General features: G+C 35.9%; 1 protein-coding gene across 1 annotated transcript; it reads right to left on the bottom strand.

The window, feature by feature from the left end:
• Positions 1-1,921: 1,921 nt before the first annotated feature.
• Positions 1,922-21,429, bottom strand: RNF212 (ring finger protein 212). The gene is made up of 12 exons (XM_027699931.1): positions 21,288-21,429; positions 19,515-19,576; positions 15,447-15,521; positions 12,811-12,867; positions 9,781-9,839; positions 9,014-9,078; positions 8,855-8,924; positions 7,984-8,029; positions 6,679-6,742; positions 5,042-5,114; positions 4,185-4,372; positions 1,922-2,081 (listed from the first exon to the last, which is right to left on the bottom strand). The coding sequence occupies exons 1-12, from the start codon at positions 21,397-21,399 to the stop codon at positions 2,044-2,046; spliced, it is 909 nt and encodes a 302-aa protein (XP_027555732.1). The 5' UTR covers positions 21,400-21,429; the 3' UTR covers positions 1,922-2,043.
• Between the last annotated feature and the right edge of the window lie 1,063 nt (positions 21,430-22,492).

The following is a 22,492-nucleotide window of genomic DNA, read 5'->3' as shown; positions in this document are numbered from 1 at the left end:
TGAATTACTGTTTTAAGTTCGGGGTCAGCTCATTCAGTCCCTCACACTCGTTGTTCATCTTCAGGTTCTTTTCTGATGTTTTACATTCAGACTCTACATCACATCGTTGCTCTTCTTTTTCATGTCTGTAGCTTTTCTATACAAATTCCAAAGTGAAAAAGCCAGAGTAGTACCGATTTTACTTCCCTTGCCCAGAAGAGTGGTGTGACTAATTTGTTTAGAGGTAAGTCAGCACCCTCTGGTGTTTCGTTAGTGTACTGCAAATTTCCTTACAGATAAAAGGACTAATTCCTCACGAAACCAAGAAAAATTCTGTGAAGACAGATGCCTAAGAGAGTAATATGCAAACTTCTGGGCTTATTGGAAGATAGAAGAAACCTTGCTTTTTTTCCTTCTTCTCCTCTTAAAGAATAAAATACCGAATTTAGTATTTTCAACTTTTGTTGAACAAACACTAAAAGCATTGAACTTGGCAAATGACATTCCTTACACAGCTTTTTAAAATTAATTTTTCCCAGCAATTATTTTGCATTATCTAAGAGCCACTTAGATGCAAGTTTTGGAAACTTTCACATTACATTTATTGCATTAATTGCTTTTAAAATTTTCGTTTTTTCTGAACTGGAAAGCAAGAGGGTGTTACTCAAAAGCATTTCTGCTCAGCATGGGTAGCTCCCATGCCTTTGCTTTACACAAATTACATTCTGTTTCCTCTTCAAAATGCACTAAAAAGCTATAACATCTCTGCAGATGAGGTTGTTGGATTTTTTTTTTCTTCAGGATTGGACTGTGGGCTCAAACAGATTAAGCAATACAGGTAAAGTAGAAGCTGCTACTAGATACTATAAAGTAGTTCAAAGCAGAAGTAAAAGAATGTAAATACCCATATACACTTCTTTTCTTTACTGATGTGATGTTCCAAGTTCTCTTCTTTACCTACAGCCAAAAGCACCATCTGCTTACCAGAAAAGGTAAACTGATGATTACCTGAACCACGAGGAGTGCAATCATATTTTACTAGCCTCATTTTTCAAGCTATTCTAGCTCATCTGGAACTAAAGGAAAGTTGAAATTTTTAAGAGTTACACTGCACATCTTTATTTGTATATGTCTGTGGCATTGTAAAATTAAATCTTTTGAATGAAAGCTTGCTTGAAAGGAAATCTACTGTGGGATTCCACTGTTTTACCAGTGATGGTAATTGGTGAGTGATCTCAGGTAAAGTTAGGGTCAAAACAAAGGTATTTGATGACTCAGTCATACCAAAATTATTGCCAGACATGCACAGTAATGGTGGAAATGTGAATTTAAGAGTTATTCTCAGAAGGAAAATGTTGCGTTCTGGCCCCCTTCATTCAGAGTCTCCAGTTACTGTCCCTGTGCAAGAGTACAGGTAATCTTCACTGGGTTGTGTCTCTTCATCCCAGTCCTCCCATTTCACTCCACTTCAGGAAGGAATCATTGCTACCTAAATCAAATGGTAAACTTTTGGAAATGTGGAATAGATACTGTGTTATGAGCTTGGTAGAGCCCTCTAGAATGTGATATCCCTCAAACCTTATCCCTTTCCAACAGTGTAAACTGTTTTGCTACTTTCTTTTCCAATTAAGAACCAAACTTTGGAATTCTGAAATGAAAAATCCATAAATTAATGCTTTTTCTAGGACTGCAGTCCATCTCTAATACCATACAGGCACAACCATTTACAAAGTTCTGCTGCAGCTCAAAGTACTCACAGCAAAAAATGCTCATTTAGTATATAATCATGTTTTGTCTTAACACTTAGGTAATAAAGGCTGTTTATTTATATGATATAATTGAAGCCAGAATCTGTAAAAACAAGAAGATTTTGTACTTCTGTTCAAAACTACTGTAGATGTTAATCAGAAAGATCAGTGATGCTTAAATACAGTATTCATGCTGAACAATTAGCTGTTTTATGCCAATTTGACATTTTATTGAAGTTACAAATAATTTGATATCCAAAGACTCTGTAGTGCTTCTCCAGATGCTTATTAACCAAAAGAATTCACAGATGTTTGCTTATCTTTCTGCTGAATGTCCTCCAAAATTAGTCGATCCTAGAATAACAATACAAGTACAAATGGAAAAAAAACTTGGTGAGACTAAAGGAAAACTTTATTCATGTAACTTATTTGGGAACTTATACAAGGAAAAGAAAATTATAAAAAATTAAAAATACAACCTACATAATTTGATGACAACTTTTCTATAGCTATTTTCATGAATGTAAATATGCTCCTTTGTATTTATATAAAAAAATCAGGTTTCTCTTTCCATAGAAGCATTTTTGCCATGTTCCAATTTCAGCTACACAAGGCAATTTCCAAAGCCATTGTTCTGCATATGAACTGCAATTAACTTGCAAACATATAGCTCAATGAAAACTAATCCTTAAGTTCAATACAGCTTTTTAAACTTTAATTTCTCCTAATGTAGGGTTGCTCCTACATTATTTAGAGATTCTGTCAGGTTCAGGCATTATTTCATATGCTGTATCACTGCCCAGAAATTTTGCAAGTAAAACAATTATGAGGTGAGCTTCCACAAGCTGTAAGCCTTTATAACTGACAAGGAGTGAATTTCTTACAATATTTTTATTTTGTTTTCATGAACTCAAAACTGCTGTGGATGGGTTACTCTCGGAATAGAAAGATCACATTTATTAATATGGACTAAAAAAGTGCTTTAGAGATGAATTAGCTTTTTAATGTAAATTTTAAAAAAAGTTTTAACTTGTCATGCAAATTCTGCAATACAGAGAATTAGGTTTGCAAGATGTGATGAGTCAGGGTGCTAAATAACCTCATCTAGGTACCTCCTCAGTATCAGGACTGAAAAAATCATGGGATTGGGAAAATTACTACTGAAGTCTGTGATGGGATAGTAGGTAATTATAAAAGAAATAAAGTTAATATCACAGAATATGGGGGAGAACACCAACAACAAATGTTCATAATTAATATCTAAGCCTTTCCTCCCAAACTGAAGATACAGATCATATGACAGAGAAGTAACATGTAGTGAATAATATTATTTATAAAACATAAAAATAAAATATTAGGAAATGTTTTTGCCTTAATTTTCTTCCCATCATTTCCTTATCCTTTGCTTTTTTGTTTAGTCTTTTTGTTGTAACTATGCAGAACATCATCTTTCTACTTCTCTTGCTTTGCAGGAGAAATAGCCTTTACTGTCCTCTCATCTCTCTCCTTTGGTCCATCCTGCTTCCTCTTTTACACTAGTATTTTGCAGTCTTATCTCCATTCTTCATAAATTATTTACTCTGCTTCCTCTATAGCCTTTGCTCTGTCCCATGCACCGTTCTGCTCTCCTTTTCCACTCCCAACCACTTTAACATTCTCACCTTTTCCCCTATTCCTTAACACATTTTCCTTCTTCTTTTCTGTCTCATCCTCTGCTCATTCCCTATTCATTGCTCATTTTCAGAATGAGTTCACTGATTTGTTCATTTCCATTAACGCTCCCTAATTCCTAATAACGGATGACTAATACTTCACTTCTTACTCTCAGAGTACTGCAGTTTCCTTCTATTTCCTTTTTTTTCCCTGCTGGATGCAGTGAGGTGGCAGCTCTCACCCACGTTCTCAACATGCTCTTCAGTCATGCAGGAACTGCCTCCTATTCATCTTTTTCATTACAGACATTTTTTTACTCCTTTCCCATGTGTCAACTCAACTATTCTGCTTTATTAAAGTACTCCTGTTGAGTATCCCGGTCTTGCTATGACTCCCACTGCACTTCATTCATGTTTTTCTTTTCTCTACTCCTTAACCTGAGATTTGTTGCACAATTAGTTTTTGCCAAATTATTGTGTGTTTTGCATTCTTTGGAAGTTGTGGAGTTTTTTTCTAGAAAACATTTATGGACATCATCAGATTTAAATCTCTGTTAAAATATTCTGAGGTGAAGCAATAACACATTTTCACAGCAAATACTCTACTGGAAATAAGACTAAGGCAAAATGCAATAATAAACATCAGCATTTTTCATATTTTGCTGATAGCCTACTTCCAATTTTGAAATACCATCTTAATGTTGCTTAATTTATTTCTAATCTACTGTCTCCTGTAAATAAAAAATTAGCTGCTATGCTAAAATTTTTCAGGAAGTGTTAAATGTTGTCTTATAAATATACTTGCCTAACTGTTGTCTTTGCAGAAGTCCAGAGATGGTGATTGGATGTCTTGCAGAAAGCTGTGGGGAAGGTGATGTAAGTGGATACAGCTGAGGGGTTCTGAAATCAGAATTACCCCATGATCCCCTTCTACTACTCTGTGATCCAGACGATGATGGACATCCATTAAGTGGTAATCCTAGAGGTGTGGATCTGTTAATGAAATGAATTCCTGCATGTGATTTGAGGCTAATGTCATAATAATACAAGAGATTTCAAAATTACCTAAATTCACAGTGCTAATATTTTAAAAGAAAATACTACCAGAATGACATAAAACATTATATGAGAATCAGAGATGGAAAAAAATAGATACTTTGTTACATATATTTTGAATTTGTCTTTGCAAATACCTAGGAAGATATATTTGGCTTAATGATTATAAGGAAAAAGAGTTTACTTTTTTCTGGAACCATTTGCAGTTATTTCTTCATGTTAATAATTCTCACAGTTTGAGATATTTTCAATTTTTAAATGAAAAGCCTGAAACACCTGCTCCAGGCCACTGAAAAGTTTGGGTTATTCAGATAACAGCTCTTGAGTAAATATTGTGCTGTCAGCTCTGATTTTTATAAGAATGTTAAAGCAGAGACATTGTTACACTTTCTTACTATAAAATTACTACACTTTATATAGAAGTATCATGACTGCAGATGTCCACAGTTACAAAAACTCAGACTATCTCTGCGTATTTTTGAAAAAAGTGATTTCTAAATACAACCTTCCACCAAGAACAAACACATTCACGTAGATGACAGCCAGCCTGCACAATAACATTTCTTCAGACACAGAATATAACATTTAAATGTACAGATTAACTACCTTGTAGATCCTGCTCCAGTGTTTTGACTTGACATTATTAGAGATGACTGAGAACTTTTGTAGGCTACGCTACCTGTAAGAATCAGATTTATGAAAACAGGACCAAAGTGAATTACCCATTTTCCTTAAGAGATAACTTTGGAAACAAAGATTAGTACTTTAATTGCATGATTTGGGACAAATTCATGGTTGGTTTATTGAAGAGTTAAAAATGGTGCACAACTACAGTAGTCAATGAAAGAGATTAGCTGTCACAAAAAAAATCATACTGCACCATCCTGCAAATCTTGTTCTGAGTTAAACACACATGTTGGTTTCTTTCACTTTCTTTCATTTATTAGATTATTACTAGACTATCAAGATAGCTGTGCTGAGGTGCTCCAGCTCTTCAGCTAATCCTTTTTTGCCCCATCCACCTCTGAGAAGGAAATTTTCTTTAGTGCACCATTAAATCATTGTTTCCACTTGCCCTTCCTTTTGCACGTACACTTTGATTCATTCAGCTTTGTCCACTGCCAGACTTTATGGGCTGGTTCTGAAATGTGCTGAACACATAACTGCTCTACATATAATTTTACTGTCTAATAAATATCTATTTATTTTTAGACACAATAAAAAAAACAGTTAACCTCAGCTCCCTTTATCTTGTTATCCATAAATTTATAGGCAAGCATGTATTTAGGGAGGATCTGAGCATATAAATCACACATAACATAGAAAAAGCAATTTTTCCTCCTTCATTGAAATTGCATTGCAATTGCATTTGTCTTTGTTTCGGGACATTTACACCATGTAAAAACACAGGAGTGCTAAAAGCTCTTTATGTGGCTGGAGATGGATTCTATGAACTGCTGAAGCCAAATAAAAGCCTGCCTGGGAATGCACTGTCACAGAAACATGTTGAATGTAAAACCAAGAATGAGAGGGACACATGAATAGCAGACCTGCAAAGCATCACGAATTCAGGGAACCTCCTCACAAACAGTTCTCAAGAGGCTGCACTGATTTCAGTAGGCTGTTACTCATCTCTTATTTGCACCTGAGTGTTACCCAAGCTCTGCAACAGCCCAAGAATGAAAGTACTGGCAGGTAAAAGGTCTTAGACCCAATTACAGTGATAGAGTGAAACAAAAAAATCACTTTTCGAAAGAAATTCTTGATCTCAACTCAACTACCTGACTTTTGTTATTAAATACTTTTTTAACTTCCATTTAGTTTCCCCCCTTTTCCTCATGTGATTTTTCATATGACATTATGGACAATGTTAATCTCTGCTAACTAGAAACAAATACAATTATGAAGGTTAAAAGAGGGTCAACAATGTATATTGCAAGTATTCCTGTTCTCTTCAACCATACACATTGTTATAGTATTTTCTTTGCAGCTGTTGACTTGGGCAGAAATCATTTTGGCTACAAGTAATAATTTACAGAACAGAAGAGGTAAGTACTAGGAAGACATTTCATACTTCATTTTAAGCATTTCCCATCTGCTGGATTGATGTCTATTTGGCAAGTTCCTTACACCTCAACACAATTCAGGTTTTTTTAGTAAATTGCTAATGTACGGATTTTAATTTATTCATCCTTTTAATGTAATAGAAATGTTATTCAGCTACAAACTTTACTTTTACTCACCCATACGCCCATCCTGTGGTGGAGTTATTACTGATAACCTTGTGGGACCAGATGGTGTCTCGAGCTAAATGAATGGCAAGTCATTAACCACAGTGTAATAAGTATACTAATTATAAAGGCATTTTAAGCAATAGTGCTACAGATTTCTGGAACTCTCCACTGCCAGTTTCATTCACATCACTAAAAAGCAAAACCTAAGAATTAAGTTACTATTTTTAGAGATCTAAGGGCAAGGGGAAAGCACACGTATTTTAGTTTTATTCTTATCTGACACATTCAGATAAGAAACATATCAGACACTCCCATTGTTTTCTATGCTGAGATTCCATTCCTAAGCTAGCATCTGTTCCTGGATGTTACCTCTCCTAATCAGGACATTAATACAGTGAAAAGCTCCTGCTTTCATTCTCATGTTAGCAAGGTCACTCAAAGCTTGCAATTCCCTACTCAAATATCAAAGTCTAACAGTGCTTTCAGACCACTGGCTCCACATCTGGCTTTTTCTTACCAAGGGAAGATACCACACACACTTTGATGCCCCTGAGCATAGACAGAAGCAAGATCACATGGTCAAGCAGCAAACAGAACCGTTTACAAAAAGTGAAAGATAAAGACTGATTTTATTTTTGGATTTAAAAAAGCCCCAAATTTAAAAAAAAAATTAAAATTAAATTTCATTAATGTTTTGAGAGTGTGATGTGAAGTTAAAAGTGATTCACTTTTTGTAACTCCAGACATCTGCAACGAAAGTATTTACATCCTGATCCCCACAAATTCCCTTTATGGTCATGGAAGAGAAACATGAATGAGGCCAGAAAGTTTCCTTTAGAAAGAGATGAATCACACATATTATAATCCATAGGTTATGCCCATGGGCCTAACCATGGATATAGGCCTATCTGTGGATATAATTTATCCATAGGTTACAAAGGAAACCCTGACATGCTAGCACAGATCTGCACTGTAGCCACCCACATGAGGTCTGGTAAAGGTGAAAATCTTACTTATATTTCCATTCCTTAATACGTTAGAACTTTAATTGCAACTCTCGGTTGCATGGATTAGCAACATTTATTTTTTAAACAGATATATTTTTGTAATACAAACATACTGAGATTTTAAGAATCTTCCATTTAATTTGGCATCACAAGCTCAGCATATCTGAAACCAGCATGTACATTAGAAATGTTTTGAAGAGAATGGGGGGAGAATCCTATTTTTTGCAGCATTAAAAGAGTAGGAAAAATCAAAAGCATGTATGTGTGTTTATATACATATATAAACATACATTAAAAAATCACTTACTTTCCTCATCGGTGAAGGTACAGGATCAACCTCCATTGCCTCCACCCTTGCAAAAAAGGCCAAAATAAGTATGACATTCTAATAAAAATAACATTTTCATTATAACAACTAAAATTATGTTAGATTCTGATGTTAAGTTTGACTAATAATGAAAAAGCATAAGGCATAATGCATAACACATATGAGTATTTAGGACTTATTCCAAAACCCACTAGCAGTAGAAAAATCTATTAATTGATTCTGAGCTTTGGTTTAGACGTTTACAGAGAAAGTTATTTTATGATCAGCCTTGCTATTCTTGTATTTAAGTCTGAATAAACATGCATATTTATATATTTGTCACTTGTCTCCACAACAAGGAGGATTCTGAAATTTTATTTTTTAATAAAAAAGAAAGTCACAATCATAGGTACAGAAATATTTTCACTTGAGCAAACTGTATGTTCATTTTATTTAAAATTAAATGAGCCTTACTAGAGTTCATCCCGTCTAACTTTAGACAACCACAGTGTACATATAGGCAGACAAGTTTTCCCCTATAGTAAATGGAAAGTGTCTCACTAATTAATGTATCCACTAATTAATCTGTCTCTCTAGTCTACGTATCTATCTATCCATCCATTCAGAAATTCTTTAGAATAAGGTCCATCATGTCTTAGATTTTTTTCCAGCGACTACACAGACAATCTATACAAGTAACTATTAAGTACACTTGCATAGATAAGACATTCCTCAGTTCTTTCATATATAAACAGTTTGCAGAAACAAAACACAAAATCAGAAAATATTTTAAACTCATTAAAGAAAAAATGACTTTCTGTATAAAACATCAGTTAAGATTTTCGTTGAAAATTAACTAATTTGTACGTACATTTCAGAAGAGGAAGGATGACTAGAATGAAGAGGATATGAAGAATAACCATTCTGTTTTCTTGAAGGAACTGAAGTCATTAAGAAATTTAATATTAGAACATAGCTATATCCAGTGATAGGTATTCCATAGTTAAGATCTTAAACCAACACTTCTTACTGGAAAATGGATTTCGGCTTGTACTGGAAAATGGCAGTTGTGCAGTTTTTTCAGGTGCTTTCATACTAAAGGAGAAACAAAAAAAACCAGATATAAATTGAGTTGGTTGGATTAGTTTAAGTGTCTAGTTGATCAATGAAGTAAAAAATCAAAGCATTTTATCCATCAATAGCTAGTTTTAACATGAAGCAAATTAACTAACTGCCATGAAGCAAATTAAGAACTTATTTGATAAGCTAACTGTTTCTCCAGATCATAATGTCTGTTCCCTAAAGTACTTTGCCATAATGTCTGCAGCACTCACTACATACCCAACAATATCCAAACAGAAGTTAATTTTTACTAGAAATAGAAAAGATGTGAACCATGTTACCAAACCCTGGTAATTTTGTAAATGGGCTAGACACCAGGAAAGGTATCATAGTACTTTCAAGGCTGATGCTAAAAAGCCCATTGCAAAATACACAGAATGGTTATGTAACTGCAAATAAAAATTTAAAACTGATTATCTATGTCACAGACTTTACTGAAAGTTCATTTTTAGAGTAACCACTGAGTTGAATTTTAAAACAAAAGGATTTCTTCCTGACAGGATTGATTAGTGTGAATAAAATGGTTCTGATGTCAGAAATCACTATTCATGTATTTCTGTAAAACTATGTACAAATATATGAGAAAGGGAAACAAAGCACGACTTTTTTATTTTTTTAACAATTAACCTTTCTGTTGGCTGATTACATTTACTTTTGCTGCATTAAACCACTTACCATTGTATCTGTTGTATTTGTTGTGTTGCTTTCTTGAGAGATTCTTCCAGCTTTGCTGCCTGTGAGATAATCATAGATTTAAACAAAATCTATTTGTTGTGATATACAACTTCATTTTCATCCAACTAGTCTTCTAAAGTGTTGAAAGGCTGCTTTCTATGGGTTTTAATTTAAAGACATCATTGCTTTTCTAGATTTACTGGAGCTGTTATAGCTGTAATTCAGATCCATCAAACAGTCAGTCTGGAAGAGATACGTTTCTTTTTGGCAGTTACAAACTTAGTTTGATTACCTTCTGTTAAGTGTGCTGGTAATATTGGATAAATGAATACTAAGAAAAGTGCTTAAAAATAGTTTTGTTTTCTTTTTCTTCTTCTTTTCCATATCTGATATAACAGCTAAGTTATGTTTAATATGGAATTATCTGAAAAAGCTACCAATAACTGTATAAAATACCAAATATGATGTTCCCATATTTCTCATTTAAGATTTAAAATGTACTCAGTTCACGGAAGCATCTATTTGTAATAAGCTTAAGTGAAAAGTATCTCCTATTATGTTACAGACACAACCAAAAATATCTCCATTAAAGAATGTTATGAGCTTGCAAAATTGAAGAATATTAAGGTCAAAAACATTAGGTCAGCTCCCTATTATGTGTATTTTCTACAGTCTCTCATGACACGATCATATATTATATTTTATGAAGGAAGTAAAAATTTACTCAGTAGCCTCAAAACTGCATCTATATTTTATCCCTAATTTCCATGGTGTGACCTTAATCCTTCACACTATTCACATTTTGATTTGAAGGCAAATTATGAATTTGCTTAACTTCTCATTCTTCTCCTCACGTTTGAGTCCTTTAATAACGTTACCTGATATACCTTTATAAAATCATATAGTTTGTGGGAGATATTATGCTCTTTTTGCAGATGCAAAACTCTGCAAAACAGATTAAAAGCAAAATGTAATTTACATAAGATCGGTTTTTTAGTATTCTTTTTTCTTTTTCCTAATGAGGGCTGGGTTTGATTAAGAAAGTGGCCAGTACAGATGTCAGGAAGAATGTACAGTCACTCTGTAGGATTGGATAATTTTAAGACCAAAATTCCTTAAAGAAGGTGAATGACTATTTGGTTTTCAGTATTTTGGAGTCCTGGCACAACACGAGGTCTAGACTTGCCAGGAATATGGACACAAGTTCCCACACCACACACCATCATCTGCACACTGATATCTGCACAACTCCCCAGATCAGCAACAAAGCAACTTTTATGAAGGTCATGAGAGCCTGTTGGTTGACAGTGACAAAGATCACACACTAGAAATAAGGAAGGGGACCATAAACAAGACAGCCAAGCAGGACAAAATGGAATTTCTTCATGCAGTACTGCACCCTTCCCACAGGCCAAGACCCACAGAGTGGAAAGTGGAAGAGGCACTTGTGTCAAAGGGCAGATTTGTCCTTTGTCACCTCCCCAGGCATCACTGCATCTGCTAAACTATTTATACTGTAAAGCATTCTTGCTCCATCCTTTTCCCACCCACCTTCATCTCAAAGCCAGTGGCAGGAGGACTTCCCTGGCTCCTTCAGACTGCCTCACAGTAACTCTGGAAGGGGGAGCATTGCTAACCAACACTCACAGGGAGGGGAGGGGTCTATCATTGCACAGGGACACTCTTCTCTTCCTTGCTCACCTCAAGCCTCACTGACAAACCATTTCTCCACCAAAACAGCCTCACCAGTGTTACCCACAGCTGCTCACAGGGTGTTTAAGACAAACGGTCTCTCCTGACCCTGATCCAATGCAAGCAGTTTTAACATACTAACAAATGCACAGAATGGACAAAACAACAAAACCACCCAAAACAGTGTGCTCATTGAAGCAGCAACAAACTATATTTTCAACTGTTCCAGCACTGTCACCTAAACACCTTCCTTAGGTCAAGCAGCATCCTTGAGTACTTTAAAACCACTGTTAAATTCATGTCTCAACAGTAAATAACTTAGAAACTTACCATCAAAAGGTATCAAAACTCTCTTCTTTGGAGATAATAGAATTTAGCATAAATAAAGATGTTAAGAGATTTATTTTACTTTGTCTAAAGGTTTCAGTTTTACCATCTGGAGTCAGCACAATAGATTAGAAAGGGAATGAAATCAGGGTTCCTCCATGGCCTGGCTTTGAAAGCAGAAGGACAGGACCTTGAAAAAAACTACACACCCCACAGTGTTCTAGGACTGATCCCAAAAGGCAGCCACAGAAAACAGGGAGGAATGAGCCACAGAGCATTTAAGTTTCCAAGCTGTTCTATCCATGACAACCACACCAGAAGCTCTCCTGATACACAGAATGGCCAACTGATCAGCTATATGAGTTTGCCTCTGTCACTTCACACATGGTGCACCTACTGATGGGTCGAGTCACCAACACTGCCAAGCAGCTTTCAGGGATATCCCTGTCCATGTCCTTAGAAATGAAGGAAACAGCCAACTATTTTATCAAATATTTAGAAATAGCTGAAAAATGAAAAAGAAACTTCCACTCCACAAAGGAAGAAGAACAGTCACAAATTCAGCACCTGTTCTCCACAGAATAATTAATTCTATCCTTCTTCCCACTGAGCTATCCTGAATTCAGGGTACTGGTCCTCAGTCTTGTTCTCCGCTGCTCAAGCTTCTCACGTCCCTAGTCTTCCTTCCCTCTAGGCTTATCTTCTAGCACCATTTTCTCCCCACTTCCCCCTCCATACAGTGAATTGGTTTCTTCCTTTTCTGTCCTTTGATTCTCCATTTAATCTTGGTCACCCCACAACTAAAATATTTTATTAAATAACAGCAATTACAATTAATAAAGTCCTCACAAAATGTATACAATTAAAAACTGGTATTTATAATTACAGAAATGAGTCAATCCTGATTAATTATTCTAAGTATTCCAATAAAAGATTAATATAATTTCTAAAAATAAACCAAAGTAACAAGGCAAACATAAGAAAAAGTAAGAAAATCACAGTTAGAGTTACCTTTTGTTTGTAGTATGCCAATAAATGTTTACGGTGTTTTTCTTGAAATTCTGAAATCTGAAAACAAGTACAGTTACATTAAGCTTCATAAAATTACATTTATATACCTCAGCAAATAAGTGATGGAAGAGAACTATTTCACAGTATTCAAGGTTTTCTATATTTTAATAAGTAGTTACCATATCTTCTTTAAGTCCTCTCCAAAAAAAAACCCCAAAACATTTTAATTTATTGTCATTGATAAAGTCTCATAAAGTTTATTTAAATCTAATATGACCTACCCTAGAGTTGGTAGATTTATTTCACTGGATTCATATTTTAACACTATGTTCAATAAAAAGGCAAAGACATTAGAAAGGCAGTTTAGCTGCAGTGTTTCTTATTCATTAGTGCTAAGCAAACACATAAAATTAATGCCAACATAAAAAGTAATCTGTCTTACTGGCAATTATAACATGCCTTGTAAAAATATCCTCTTAATTAAAAAATAATTGTTAGACACACTGCCTGGTGGTGTGTAAGCACTTCTGGCGTCCAAATGAGGATCATAAACCATGACACGTTAAAAGTAAAAACAGACAAGGCAAGACAAGAGCTTGAGGAACAAATTACCACAGGCAATAACTTCTAATAAATTTTCTCACGTGTTAGAAAACGTGTAGGAATAGAGACAACCAAGAAGAAACACTCTAAGAATATGAACCCAAAGTGGAGTATCCAACTGAAAAGGTTACTTTTTATTCACTGTGGAAGAGCCTGGGGGTTCCCATTGAATGCTCATCAAACAATCAGAAGTGTCTTCAGAAGAACTGATGGAAGAAAGATCCCCTCAGAAAGTGATGGCTCAGAGCTGCCTCCCCTCACTCAGAAATGTGTTCTTGTGTCTAGGAGAAATCTGTGAATATGTCAATTTAGAGCTCAGTACCAGTCAAAAAGAAAATCAGATCTTAGCAGTGATTTAAAAAGGTATAGGGGACATCATTATTTCTCTTTAAAAATGCCTATTACTATATCCTGAGTCTGCTTAACATCTCAGAAAGGACACAGCAGGTCTGGGAATAGTTCAAGATTAATCAGAGGTATGTAAGAGCCTCAGTAAAAGAATGACCACATAGAATATGAAGCTTCATGGCTGAAAAAAGACAGTTGAAGAAGGGATGCATTAGCAGTCTGAAACTAATGATTAGCACAGATGGAGTGCACTTTCCTCCAGAATGGGATTCAAGAGTATAGCAGCTTAAAACCTGAAAAAGGAAACCTTTATCACGCAGTAAATAACCTGTGCACCTCCCTTCAATAGTATGAGACAGATGCTAAAATTCAGAAAACAACTTGACAATTATGTGGGGAAAAATATCCGCCACAAGCTTCTGAAAGCAAAGGCACCAACCCCCACCCTGTGCCACAAGCTGTTGAAAGCTGGGAGGCTGTTCTGAAGATGTATTACTACACACCAGCCTTGCTCTCACGCCCTTTCCGGAGCACCCACTGTTGTGACAGGATATTAGATTAGATAAACCTTTGTCCTAACAGAGCACGAGCTGCTCTTATGTCTTTTGATGCTGGGAAAAATTCTGACCATACCTCAATGCCTTCATTACACTTCAATATGTTCCCAGTAGCTTATCTCACCTTAGTCTTTTGAGATTGTGTCCTCTATTTTCTTCCTTTAATAATTATGGAGATTTATATTCAGATGTGATTGATACTGTGGTTGCCTGCATTTGTTCAGTTTACAGAATAACTGCTGATCATGCTGTTAAAAAGTGGGTTTGTAAAGAGAGAGGAAGGCTTCATGTTTACCTTGAGTCACCTAGGCACCTGAGAAAGAGCCCTGCTGAGGAAAGAGAACAAGCTCAGCTTTGGAGAAGTTTGTGAAGCACAGAGTAGAGAAATGTGAATCCATGATCACCGCTGAAGAAAACAGGTGATCTTCCCTGGGTTACTTTTCTGCGGATCAGGGAACTCACCAAAAGATGAAACTCACCAGAAGATCAAACTTGTTTGCAGCTGGGTTCAGGGAGAATGTACAAGAAGAGATGCAGAAAATGAGGAGGCAATGAGAGTTTGGATGCATTCATTTTACCCACACAGCTCCTAAAGTTCTTGACTGGAAACTAAGCCTGAAGGAAGGAGTCCTATCTGGAGTTTGGAGAAGACAAGGAGGAAATTTACCTTGGAATCATTTAATGCATCTAGCTGAACAAAAAGGAGACCTGCTTTGACTTAAAAAAAAAAAAATAAAAAGGGAGAGAGAGCACAGTCAGCTCAGAACTGTAGCCCGCTCAGGTTTTCACTGTGTAACTTTTTATTGCTATAATAAGGGCACAATATCTGGGCACATTTAAGCTTATGGCAGATCTAATTTTTCATTGCATGGCACTGAAAGTGATTTTACACCATTAAAATAACCAGACTAGTGCTCCTTAGAGAGAGTTTGAAAAAATAAGCAGAGACCATAATGAATAATTTATGCCTTTTAAAGAACTTTGAAACTGTGGAATTAAGGAAGTAAAGATGGTATTGGGCATACATACATTTTCAAGCATTCACTCATACAATTTTTCCATTCACATAAAAATCAGTAGGAGCTGCTGATTATTTTACAGAGCTAAAAAGTTTTAAGGCAGATTCACCTGTGTTATTTGTTTTGAGTATTTATTGCATAACACATCCACTCCCATGAACAGTGCCTGAATATCAGGATTTATCTACAAAGAAAAGAAAGTATGCCAAGGTTAGCATTTTTATTTGCACGTTATATTAAATAAAGCATTTTGTAAACTGTTGCTTAAATTGATTGATGTATACAAATAAAAAAACAGACAAACCATGAGTAGGATAATACAGAAATTGAAAACAAGCCCAGTTTTCTCTAACGCCCTTATCAACCATCTGGAAGGCATTTGTTTAAATATATTACACACTTATATACTTATTCTAAGATAGTAACAATTTCCAGAGGACATTCAAGGAAGATGCTGTGGCTCCTGGAAGAGGCAATGCCTCCAGACCAAAAGCCAGGTTTCTGGTAGCCCCTCTTCAGCCTTTTTGGTTCTCACCATTCCCAGCCACACGGGTGCATCTTATAATCATTTTTGTTTCAAAGTCCTTTTTCAGAATAGTTCCAATGCTGACTGGGTTCCCTCTGTCTCTCCTGCCCACTGGGCAGCAGAATGCCATTGTGGAATAAGAAAAGAGCCTTTAAATCATAGCTGAATTTTTCAGGTATTTTATGACTTGAGACTTTTAATCAGAGATCATGATGTGGCTTCACAAATGGCCTTCTGTGCTTTCAGAAAATGCTCAGTAAGTGCTCTGCACCTAACCCATCATTGTAATAAAGATATAGTTATTATTTATGGTGAGAAAAAAATGATGCAAAATATAAAGTGAATTTCAGAATGACAGTGACATTTGGACATCTATCCAAAACTACAAAGCAGTGCAGATAACTTAAGTGTTACTTTAATCCAGAATACACGTATTCTTAATTAGTTCGTACGAAAAACAAAGAAAATACAACTCCAAAATGGTTACACTAGTTATAGCACTAAGTTAAAACAGTTAAACAGCTTTCAAAAGTAGTGAATTTAGGAGAAAACAATCTACCTGGAAAGTTCTCTTTGATGTATTATGATTAAATAATAGAAGGCAGGTTTACAACTAGCCAAAAATTGAATAAAAACCCCAAAGTAATGCCAGCATACTCAGATGATAAAAGAAGGCATCCTTCATGTAAGGAATCACTTTCCAAAATCCATTCAAAAATAACTGAAAATATTGTAGACCAAGGGTAAATTAATCCCAGAAGTACTAAAGAATCTTGAGAAGTTCAAAAAATAGAAAAATTTCAAAAGATGAATTACTGAAAGAAATAAGAAGTAAGCCACCTGTGAATGAAGCATAAGTTTTCTGGGAGTCTAAGAAACCAGAGATGAGTGCAGTCACTTGAATTAAAAACAGTGCATTGAAATCAAAGAGTTAGGCTTTGCTCCACTTAGAAATGCACAAACATCTAGAGAGATAGATACAGTATTTTTACCTACACCAAAAATATTTTAACACTGGTATAAAGTCAAACATCCAAGACTAAATAACAGCTGTATTTGCCAAACCTATTTGCAATGTGTGCTTAAATTATATCCTTTTAATAATAAAGGGAAATTGAGTCTCTAATGTACGAGAAATAATTATGTGAGGAGCTAAATTAATAAACCTGGATTTGCAATAGATTTGTATCTTCTGTTCTCCATATTCTGACATCAGCTACTCTGGTGTCCTGTACTCAATTCACCTGATGGCCTGCGCTGTTTCCTGACTGCAGAGCCGTGCACACAGCTGCCAAACGCACTTCTGATTATTGATGGGCTGTACTTGCATTCCCCTCACCAGGGGAGAGCAAGGAAAGCTGCTTTGCCTTGCTTTCCCCAGCTACTAATTTTTACAGAACTCACAGGAGGTAATTAATTGTATTTGAGACTTCCTCTGCTCTTTTGAGTTTGGTTGACATAAGCCAAAGCGTTCAAAAATTTCCATGGGGTGAACTGACAGATGGAGAAAGAGAAAAGCAGACAGACAGACAGCACAGTCTAATCTATCCATGGTATTTAAGTAAAGAAAATACAAACAAGGCGATAATACTTCATCTAGAAAATTAATATATTCATAAAAGTACATTTAGCATCTTTAAATGAAATGTATTCATAAGAGCCAAGCTCTTGCAATCTATTTAGGATTCTGTCAAAGCAATGACCTTGGTTTAAGTACCTATCAGATTTTAAAAAAATAAAACCCAAGCAGCTTCATGCTGATGTAAAAACTCTTTAAAATAAAGGTTCCTATAACACTGTTTAAATTTTATCTGTTGCGTGGAGGAGTAGCAGATGTTAATATGATATTCTACAATAATGAACAGCGAGATTCTGATTTATCATAACACTTAACCATCCTCTGGGGAAAAGCAAGTAGGGATCATGGGACATACAAGGAAGATATAAAGGTGACAAGAATGCATTACTGTAAAGATGAGAATATTTAATGTGTAGATGGTGATTGCCCCAACATACAATTTAATTAGGAGTTTTAACACATTTATAGGACCTCCTCCTCATTGGGAATTCTTCCACAGCATCAAGCTCATAAAGCTTACCAGGTATATTTCCACTCAGGTTCCTGAATTATAGAGCCATGACTTTTTTATATGCATCTTTAATTATCATTCCAATCATTTTATCTGTTCTTAATCAAGGATAAGCAATCATCATTAATGTCTTTTTTAAAGAATATGGTAATTTGCTTCCTTTCAACCCTCCAGAGCAATGGCAGCTTCTAATGAAACATCTAACATTTTTGTTAGTATCCCAATCATTGCATTTTTTTAATTCCTTTGGTATTTTTGAAGTAAATTATTAAGTTCTGTTGAAATACTGCAATTTAAGACTGATCTCACTTAAAATTAGCTTTGTTTTGAGCAACGTGTTGGACAAGATGACCTCCAGAGGTATCCGACAACTTAAATTATTGACTGAAATTAATAACAAAACTTGCAAGCCAAAGTAGGTTGATAATGAAAGCATATTAAAATATGTCTTCTAGAATTTTTATGAGGGTTTTTTCATATTTGTTTTAATATTTGATTACTGTGTGCATTGTTCCTTTGTATTATGATTGCATTTTGCCATTTTGTTGTAATTTTTTATTTTTGGTATCGTCTTCTTCACTCTAATTCAGTTCTGCAAGATTCTTCTGCGTTTACAAACATGAAACATAGTGTAACAGGTTTTTACTTTTTCATATACAGCATACAGGAGTAGAAATTTCTGCATTTAGAAATACATCAGCTCAGTTTTAAACATATCTAAAGAAATCATGCCCTTCTTCAAGGTCATCTTTTCAGGGTTAGTCCAAAATTGTCCTCTATTTCCTATACATGACTGCCTTATAGCCTAGGAGGATTTTATGCATTAGCTGTATTGAATATTAGTGAATATTTTTAGTGTTTTTTCTCTATCCTGGTAAGGTAGGCTCTTGTCTCTTAGGTAGGCATCAGTCTAGGAAAATATAAATGTCTTCACAACCTATTTATGAAATCAGCTAAGGAGAAGATGGTTCCTGGGAGAAAGGGAAAACAAACATTTCTAATGATTTATCAAGAAAGGGAATCAAAAGCCCTCATTTCTCTAGTGAATAACAAGGATTCCCTACAACATTTCAGATCCTCTCTTAATCAGGTGGCCATGAGGAAAATCATTAAACTTAAGAGAAAACAGGGGGGAAAAAAACCTTGAAAACATTGCTGTGCCATCATGCGGATTTTCTATTCAGTCCATTACACAAAATAATTCATTACAGTTCATTTTCTCTGATGTACAAATGCCAAAACCAATAAACATTCTTCCACATTTTGAAAGCAGTCACTGATGTTACACAGTAGTAGCCAGTCACATTTCTTGAAAAGTTTAGAATGATTTACAGTCCAGCAGAACCTGAAAACCTAAAAAGTCTCCTCACACTTTAATTTGAAGAAATACATACAACTAAAAGCTGTCTAGTGCATAAGTATCTAAGACTAACAACGGTTTTTCAGTAAATATTCATGTCACCATTGGCCAAAAAAAAGGAAGCATTTTGTAATGCAAATAATTTAGCTGTTAAGCAAACAACAGATTAATGTAATGCAACAATACTAAAGCTTCATTTACCTGTTTTGAAAGAACTAACGTCTGACAAGCAGTTTTACAGATCAAACATTCATCTTTTTTGCCTGTAAGGTAAACACACGTTTAAAATATACATCAAACTGAGTAGATACCGAATACCTTGTAAATAGAACTCAATGCCTAAACCTTTGTGTGGAGCTTGTGGAAGAAATCTGCAGGTTATACGAGAAATGTGAATAAACATGAATAAAGAATTTGATTCTTTAATAACTATTACACAGAGTTGCACAAGGAATATATGTGTGTGAATGTCATCGGGTCTTACTCCCACAAACAAGCATTCCATGTAAATGATTTTATGAATATCATTAGTGTCACAGAATGCAGGTGACTTTTAGTTCCGTTGATTTAAATAGGACTACTTGCCTAGTTTAATTAAATGTATGCTTAAGTGCACTAATGACTTACAGTCAACCAGATACATGGCTTTTTAGACTGGGGCCCAGTATGGTTCTCTCAATAAAATATATGACCTTAACATCAAAGAATTAATAATTTTACCTTGTGAATTCTTCCAGTGAGAAAGTAATTTTAAAAACTTTATCATTTTTAAACTCTCTTTGATTATTTGCAAACATACTAGAAAATATTTATATCAAATGCATATTATTACAATATTTATCACTGGTAATTTTACTAGCTACTTCCTTTCTGAGGATTCTGTGGATCAATGTTTATAAACATCGTTTAAGAGTAAATAAATTTTAAACGTGGTATTATGATTATTATTGAATTCCCAGCAAAAAGATATATAATCTCTCAGGCATTTTTCTGCCAAACAATATTAAGAGCAGAAAGGAAAGACGTTCAGGTTCTGGGAGCCGGCAAACTGGATTTAGAGGCTGCATTTTATGATCCTCCTCCTTAAAAGCAACCCTGTGAACACAGCTAGTCAAAAGTTTTTAATTCTGAAATACAGATTCATCATTTCTTCTGTGTGCCCTTAAAAAAAAATATGACATTTAGCATGATCTCAAAGGAAAAAACATTGGTATTTGTCTGCTGCTCTTTTCTTTTGAAAAACAACTTCATTACTCCTCTGTCTTTTCCACATATCTTCGTCTGAGCACATCAAGTTCTGTTGAAATACTGCAATTTAAGACTGATCTCACTTTAAAATTAGCTTTGTTTTCAGCAAGGTGTTGAACAAGATGACATCCAGAGGTCCTTGACAACATATTCTTTGACTGAAATTAATAACAAAACTTGCAGCCAGAGTAGGTTGATAATGAATATCACAGAATATGACTCTGGAATTGCACATGACACAAGAGCTTCAAAATATCACCTCCAACCCTCCCTCACGCTGCTGAAAAATTTCCAGGAACAATATTGAGCTTTAAAACAACTTAAGACTACTTGCAAAGCCTGCCCTAAACAAATCCTACGCTGTGTAAATTGCCCATTCTCAGGATGAAAAAGCAAGTCCTTTTCCAAATTAGCCAGAAGAGAATGCCTTTGATTGTTTGTTTAACAACCTTATGAATCACAAGCTTCCAGAATAGTTTTATCAAGGCCTCCAGTTTCCCGTGCCCAAGGCTTGCTCTCAAAGCCAGACTCACCTGGAGGTGGACACTGGCGGCCTTCAGTATTTAAAGAAAATCAATAGCAAGGATTGAAAAGGTTTATCAACAGCATTCGACAGACATGAAGGAATGCTCAGGTCCTTCTTTTTTTTTCCACAACGAGTCAGAAATACGAAGGATAAGGTGAGAGGGTGTGCACGCCAGCACTGCCCGCTCCAGCAGCCATTACCTTTCTGGAGGCAAATCTCACAGAAAACGTGGCCGCAGCTGGTGAGGCAGAACCGCGGCGTGGGCTTGCGGGGCTCACAGGAGCAGGAGTTGCAGAACACCGGGAGGGCCATGGGCCGGAGGGGCAGGAGGGCCCGGCAGCGAGCCGGGGGCCGGGGCAGACGCGGTCCCTCCTCAGGGCGAGCCCCGCGGCCGCCGCTCCGCCATTGCCCGCCCGTCTGAGGCGGCCCCGGGGGAGGGGGGACCGCCCGACCCGCCGCGGGGCCTGAGGGGCGGCGGAGTTCGACCCTCACAACCCCCCCCAAAAAAAGTTGTATTTTCTGGCCTCTCGCTACCAAACTGGAGCGGTGCCCACGCAGAATATCCTCTGCGAGATTCCCCCTCCTTTTCCCAAAGGTCACTAAGCAGTAATCTTACTCTAAAGTCTCAGAATTTTTAATACAGAGAAATTTAAAATCTTGGGAAACTCCTATTTTTATTTTTTTTAGATTCAGGTCCCTAAGTGGGACCTAACTAGGAAAAACAGAGCAGTTACTACTGCCAGCATGAACTCACAGGAATGACCCAGCTGGCAGCAGGTGAACACTTCTCACAAATCAGTCCCTCCATCTCCAATCTCTCAGCCTAGATGCTCAAGGCAAATCTAAAAAGTTCCCTTATAGACATGAGCCTGGGAACAAAAAAAAAAAAACAAAAAAACCAAAAAAAAAAAAAAAAAAAAAAAAAAAAAAAAAAAAAAAAAAAAAACCAAAAAAAAACAAAAAAAAAAACCAAAAAACCATAAATACAGAAAACCAAGGACTCCAGATTAGTTTTATGACATATTATAAATTCTCTTCTCCCCATTAGCCTTTCCATCTTTTATCTTCCTTCCTTCCCCACTGCCCAGCTCCTGCTTTCCTCCTAGTAATTCTTTTTGCATCTCATGTTCCCTTGCTCTCAACCCCCTATGGGTACTCAATCCTGACTCATCCCAATCCTGACTTCAATTTAAGTGCTGCCTCAGTCACCGAGTCCTCCTTCTAGATTTAGCTTTACATCTGTAGAGGGGGGGGAGAACTGATAAAAGATGAGATTCAAGGGGTAAAAATGTAAGGGGAAGACACAGGTTGTGACATAGAGAAACCGGAGTTAGAATCCGAGTAGAAGATGAGAGAAGCTTGAGAGTTATATACAAACAATTTTCTCACAGGTGCGGGGTTTCTT

Source organism: Neopelma chrysocephalum, unplaced genomic scaffold, assembly GCF_003984885.1.
Source record: "Neopelma chrysocephalum unplaced genomic scaffold, ASM398488v2 Primary Assembly neopelma1_142, whole genome shotgun sequence".
Classification (NCBI taxonomy): Eukaryota; Metazoa; Chordata; class Aves; order Passeriformes; family Pipridae; genus Neopelma; species Neopelma chrysocephalum.
The sequence above is the reverse complement of the archived record's forward strand: the minus strand, read 5'-3'. Positions and strand labels throughout refer to the sequence as shown.

What these genes read in the sequence shown, in the direction of transcription:
- RNF212 (XM_027699931.1), bottom strand. Translation starts at nt 21,399, where the DNA reads ATGGCCCTCCCGGTGTTCTGCAACTCCTGCTCCTGTGAGCCCCGCAAG. An exon ending in ACTCAAAACAAATAACACAG is followed by an intron (nt 12,868 to 15,446) that starts GTGAATCTGCCT and finishes ACTTGTTTTCAG; the next exon opens with ATTTCAGAATTTCAAGAAAA. An exon ending in TACCTTCACCGATGAGGAAA is followed by an intron (nt 6,743 to 7,983) that starts GTAAGTGATTTT and finishes CCATTCATTTAG; the next exon opens with CTCGAGACACCATCTGGTCC.